Source organism: Phoenix dactylifera, chromosome 9 (genome assembly GCF_009389715.1).
Source record: "Phoenix dactylifera cultivar Barhee BC4 chromosome 9, palm_55x_up_171113_PBpolish2nd_filt_p, whole genome shotgun sequence".
In the NCBI taxonomy this organism is placed as follows: domain Eukaryota; kingdom Viridiplantae; phylum Streptophyta; class Magnoliopsida; order Arecales; family Arecaceae; genus Phoenix; species Phoenix dactylifera.
Genome location: NC_052400.1, coordinates 19061774 through 19067943, shown reverse-complemented (window position 1 = coordinate 19067943; position 6170 = coordinate 19061774). Strand labels below are relative to the sequence as shown.

Below are 6170 nucleotides of genomic sequence, written 5' to 3'. Positions count from 1 at the left end.
GCTGACGAGAAGCCAGCTCAGCCAAACCCAAAGGAGGGCCGGGGTTCCTGGGTGGCGGAAATACCGCAGATATGCTAGAACTTGGAAGACGTTGCTGTCACCTGGGGGCAAGTGTCAACAGCTAATGTCTCTTTTCCCTCCATGGGCAGTTGATAACCCCCGCTCCCCTTTTTTCCCCTCTAAATTAAGCTATATATCCTCCTTTTCCCCTTCCTCTTCACACGCTGTTTTTGCCGGTACACACACGGAAGAAAAAAAAAGGAATAATAATTGAAAACTAGTCAATGTAGGGAATACTTCTTCATGTCTTCCGTCCATATTATATCATTATTTTTATCATTTCCACCACCCTATTCTAAGTACTCTTCCGCCTTTAACATTGGCCATTGTTCCCAGAGTCTTCCCTCTTCTTCACCTATTCATCCACATCCGTCAATCTAGCCAAATGGTAGTGTAGAGAGAGAAAGGGGGGAAGGGGGAATATGGGGAGAGAGAAGGAGAAGAAGGTGGTGGAGATCTGTGAAGATGAGGAGAAGAGCGAGAAGAGTACTGAGAGAAGCGTGGGGAGCTGCCGGTCTCCAAGCCGGAAGAAGCCAGCACCAGCCCTGGACCTCAACGAGGATGTGGTGGCCGAGGGGAGCGAGGAGGGGGAGATGGAGGGAGGTGGTGATGAGGAGGATGATGGGGGGAGCACGACGGAGGTCGCGGGAGGAGGGAGCTCCAGCAACAACAGCAGTACTAACAATTGCAGCGACAAGGATAAGGAGAATAGTGGTGCAGCCGGAGGGAGCGGCGAGCGAGTGCCCGCCGTGAGGCAGTATATCCGCTCCAAAATGCCAAGGCTTCGGTGGACACCTGATCTCCACCTATCCTTCATCCGCGCCGTGGAGCGGCTCGGCGGGCAAGAGAGTAAAGCTCCTCCTCTTTGTATCCCGAAAGTCCCCATCAGTTCTTCTCCGTTTTCCTGAATTTTATGATTAACCTTAGTTATTTGGAAAAAAAATTGGAGATCTGGCCGTGAATTTGATGAAATGATGGCTGCCTCTCACCTCCATCTTCTTAGCAAAAACCAGCGTTTTTAGATTGTTGCCTTTTAATTCTCGTTTTTTCAGTCATGTATTTACTTTCTGGGCGAAATGGATGGTGCAGGAGCAACTCCAAAGTTGGTTCTTCAGATGATGAATGTGAGGGGACTCAGTATTGCCCATGTAAAGAGCCACTTGCAGGTAAGAAAAGGGAAAAGAAAACTAAAAGGATGTCTCCTTAACATACTTTGTGGTGCCTGGAAGAGAGAATCGGATCTAATTCCTATCGACTCTCATGGTTGTGTGCAATTTCGTCAAACTACTGCTTCCTTAAAAATCTTCCTTGAAAAAGAAACTGTTCGTGCTTCCTTTAAATAAATATCTCCCCTCCTTGATGATCATTCTTTCTGCTGCTCTTCTTGGATCAGATGTACCGAAGCAAGAAGCTAGATGATACTGGGCGAGAAAAGTCAGCCATCTCTTCAGGTTTGATCGCTTCTCACATTCTTTTTGTTTTCTCTAAAGAAGATGATAATTTGTGAGGGCTATATAATCATAAATTTAACAAATTATAAAGTTCTGTGCGACATGCACTATAGATCCACTTCATTTGTTCAGAATTTTGATAACGATTGGGGAAAACAATATTTTTTTGTAAAATGATCAATTAATATGCACGACGTGAAACTAAGATATGATAAATCGGCTGTATTAGTCTATTCTTGCTTTCCACGAGAAAAGGATATCTAACAGGCTTGGGGCTAATACTTACTCATCGCAGTAATTTCACCGATGGACATGCATCTGAGAGGAGGAGGTCGCCTTCATGAGATGTTCTACCAAAGAACTGGTGCACACCAGTCCTTTAGAATGGAGAGTGGAGGCTTCTTCCCATCCAGGGGCATCCATGACGATGACCGGCTTTACGGCCTTCTTCATCGCCTGCAGCCCCAACAGTTGTCTGATCTCAGGAGCTGCAACTTTGGGTAAAGCTCTTTCCTCTACCCAAATTCCTGAGAGAAAATATTCCTAGGCACATAAACCCTAATATTTTGACCTTTATCTCCTCTTTGATTCCCTTCTCTCAGAAGGCATCAAGAATGGGCTTTCAACCAGCAAGTGTTAGCGAGAGCTAGCTCCATGAAGAATCACAGTCCAGCAAAGGGTTTGATACATGATATGATCTTTGGGAAGGATGGGAAGCCGTCCACATCTCATCGGTTTGACGAGAGGGACACCATTACTGGAAACGGGAACACGAGACCCTCACACGAATACCTTGAGGAAAGAACGTGGCTTCCTCGGGAAATGGTGGGTAACCAAAGACTCGAATGCAATGGGCTCGGAAGCTTTAGCTTGATCAGTAGCAGCTCAAGTCCCCTTTCCAAGGCTGTAACTACGAACCCAATCTCCACTGATTCTTCTTTGGGATGGAAGGGGAGCAGCAATTACTACTATAACAACAACAAGAAGACCCAGCCTAACTCTCATGATCCAGTTGTCATCAATGACAGCCTCGAGCCTCGATTTGAAAACCAATTCCAACTTGCGGTGATTCTTTAAATCTTTGAAAACCATTTGAGCGGTTAATTCACTTTCATCATTGCAATGGTAAGATTCTAACTTCTTTTGATTCATTATCTTGTGGTGCAGCTGCAGAAGCATCGGGTGGGTAAGCCCATGACCAAATTTGAAGAGATGTTCGCAAAGAGAGAGACCCATGACGCAGAGGTGAAGAGGATGAGAATGACGATGGAGAGCGATTGGACTCCCAACTTGCAGTTAAGCTTGAGACCAAATTTTGCAAATGATGAGGGTACTAGCAAGAAGGGCATCGAAGCTGACGAGCAAGTCGATAGCATGCTCTCACTTTCACTTTCTTCCCCTATTTCCATGCAACAAGAAGAAACCGCCAAGCCTGGAATCCTGTTCCTACAAAAAATTAGCAGCAACAAGGCCGCTCGGGGGCTGAGTACTTTAGATCTGACCATGTCGATTAAGGCATTGGAGTGAGATCTTTCAAGTACTTGTCTCAAGGCCTTTTAATATTCATAGTTATGCTGCCTACGAATAAGGTTTAGCTCATGATTCCTTCAAGTCTTGAATTTTTGGTAATGGTAGCTCTGGATTCTACGTGTTCGAGTGCTATGATATCTGAAATTGATTTGCTGTCATCTGGATTATTGGGGAAACCATTTAAGATATCGATAAACATAGTGAGTTAGTCTTGTTCTTGCATGATCATGCGTTGCTTGCTTCTCTCTCTCTCTCTCTCTCTCTTACTCACACATACACACACACAAACAACAAACATTGTTAATTTGCACCTTCGATTTTTGTTAAATATTTTCATCTTCTTTTTGCTTAAAAACAAAAGAAAAAAGAACAAGAAAAGGAGAACACACTAGAAGACATTGTTTAACAATAGCGTGGATCCAATAGCTTAATTTATGCAATATATATGAAGGACATGATGGCTTAACTTATTGCTTGCCCGTACAGTGCTTTGTTGTAGATGATTCCTTAATTCTAAATATGAGAATCTGTCTGGGGCATGTGATAGCTTTGGGTTAATAACATCCCCAATTCTTGATGTTTTATTTCGTACTCCTAGTCAGGATCATTTGTTGATATAGCTGTAATAGATGCTTTATCTATTAACTTTCTAGGATTCCTAGAAACCGGTTAGTACTCCTAAGGATATGATCCAGTAAGTAAAGGGTCAAAAATATTTTCCTTAGTTATGAGTTTTTCAAATCTTGAAGGGGAGAAAATAGGACTTATATTAGTGGAGTAACCAAATAGAAGTATTCATGATGTGACATTGAAAGACTTGCAACTAATTCGCTGTGATCAGTTCTAGACCTTTTTTCGCTAAAATGCTTTATCTCTAAAATGGATATTTTGAACAAAATTAGTGGATTTGCAAAAGGTTTTCTAAACTTATATGATAGTGCATGATTCTAAATTATCATGCTCATGTTTATTTTAATACTTAATTTATGCCTACAGGATGCTGCATCTTTTACAATGCGATATAATGAAACTTCACCCTTTTTTTTGCTCATATGAATTATATTTGTATCTAGATATATACATACATACATACATACATACATACATACATACATACATACATACATATATATATATATATATATATATATATATATATATATATATATATATATATAATTCATAGTTGCATCTGATGAATGAAGAGGGTCCTCAAAGATGATATGGAATTGCATAAGAGTTAACACTGCTAATGGATCTAAATATCTTTTTTTGTTTTCTTTTTTGAGGAAAATCTAGATGTCAACTTATGATCATTTCTCAAAAGAAAAGTTAACAGTGCTGGACCCGGTCCCTGCCAAAATTAATTCTCGAATGACACTAGTGGACTGAAAGGCTGAACCAAATTATCAGAGGCCAAGAGGCCACTTCTTATCTCTCTTAGCATCAGCAATATCAAAACGCAGAATATTGACTGCCAGAAATTTGATTAAATGCTGTGCTCTATAATTATTACTGCTTGCTCTTAGAGATATTTTAGACTACAATTTTTTTCTAATGTCGCATGCATCTCGGTAGACTTGAGGAATTCTCTCGCCGTCTGGGAAAAATCACACTTTCTTTTCTTTTCATTGTACTGCTGTTGATGTTGATTGTTCCATGTATTTTATGTAATTTAGCCCTTAGGTTCCTTTCCTCAGCATCATTTTCAATAAATGTATAGCTGCAAGTGGAACAATATTGACAAATCCTAACTGCAGTAAACGTCTCCATTGTATATCTTTCTGCGGATTGGCTCCTGAAAATTTTTTTGGTCTTTTTTTTCTGTGAGAACATATAAATTCCTCTACTGCTAAGGGAAATCAGTCGAAACGGTGATTGCCCTTAACTATGAGTTGCTCTATCAGATAACAATATGTAGCAGAAAGGTGGAAGAATATGACAGCGTCATGATGCAGTATGTTAATGGTCATACCCAGCAAAGAATTGATGGTTTAATTTATCTTTAGCAGAGCGTCTAGTTGATATTTTCTTTTGCCCGAGCACGCTTAATGACTAATTCTCTATATGTCAGCTGTAATATAGTTTTTTTAAATCTTTCATCCTTTCTCCTATAATTTTTTTTTTCACTTTTCAATAAAAGCCAGATGGCTATCCCTGCCTCCCTTTCATTCAAAATTCTCTACAACCCTTCCTAATCCAGAAGCGTAATTCATATTTTCTTTCTGTAGTTTCCAATGGTCCACTTCCTCACTACTTGTGATAATGACTAATTCTCATAATTATACTTGATATTACTTAAAGCATCTCATTACTCGTTAATAAATGGTGGAAGTAGCCGAATGCCATTTTCTTAGTGTTTTATATCTTGGAAAACTCGAAGATGGTTATCAAATTGTAGTTTGCGAGTTTCTGAATAGTAAAGATTATGAATTTAGTTTTTATGTTTGATTATAGACGCTCTAAACTAGTTGCATTTATTGGATAATGAAATTGAATTCCTATTTATTCTATCATATTTGTGATGGATTTGATAGGTAAATGTAATATTGGTTTCGTGTTATCATGAGTTATACTTTATGGTAGCACGGCCATGTCATATTCCGGATTTGGAGCATGATAATGGATAGAAGAGGAAAGAGCACGTGATATAGGGTTTGTTGATGCGGCTGTCACAGGGAAACTGGTCTCATTATCATCAGAAAAAAAAAAAGAAAAGAAAAAAAGAAACCGGTCTCCTGTATTAAGCCTCGGACGTCCCCAGATGAGGGTTACAGTACTAAGGGACGAGTCCAGTCCTTCACCAGCCTTGGTTTTCGACCTCCTCTTGGATTCATGCGATGATCTTGTTATCTAAATTTTGCTCTAGAAGTAAGCAATTGGTACATAAAAACAAATTTTGGTTGCGAAGTTGGTACATGAAAACAAATGGATAATGACTAACGAGGCAGCCGTAGCAACATCACGTGTTTGGTTGCAGTCTGGTAGCCACCATGTCAAACCATAATTTTAGATCCACCATGCAAAGCTCATAATAAAGACACAGCCCCAAAGATGTAAGCCAGAGCCGTTCATAAAGGACAGTAACCAAGAACCGATCACTGAAGTGATCACATGAGTTGCTGTTGG

The 6170-nt window shown here is 40.0% G+C and overlaps 1 protein-coding gene across 2 annotated transcripts; it reads left to right on the top strand.

Moving 5' to 3' along the window:
• The first annotated feature begins 231 nt into the window (after positions 1-231).
• Positions 232-3263, top strand: LOC103701201 (two-component response regulator ARR10). Of its 2 annotated transcripts, none has more exons than XM_026806778.2 (6): positions 232-909; positions 1150-1226; positions 1454-1511; positions 1807-2011; positions 2117-2576; positions 2679-3263. In XM_026806778.2, the coding sequence occupies exons 1-6, from the start codon at positions 483-485 to the stop codon at positions 3036-3038; spliced, it is 1587 nt and encodes a 528-aa protein (XP_026662579.2). In that variant the 5' UTR covers positions 232-482; the 3' UTR covers positions 3039-3263. The 2 variants fall into 2 exon arrangements, with proteins under 2 accessions (XP_026662579.2, XP_008781403.4); XM_008783181.4 differs by having other exon boundaries at positions 235-909; positions 2114-2576.
• The last annotated feature ends 2907 nt before the right edge of the window (positions 3264-6170 follow it).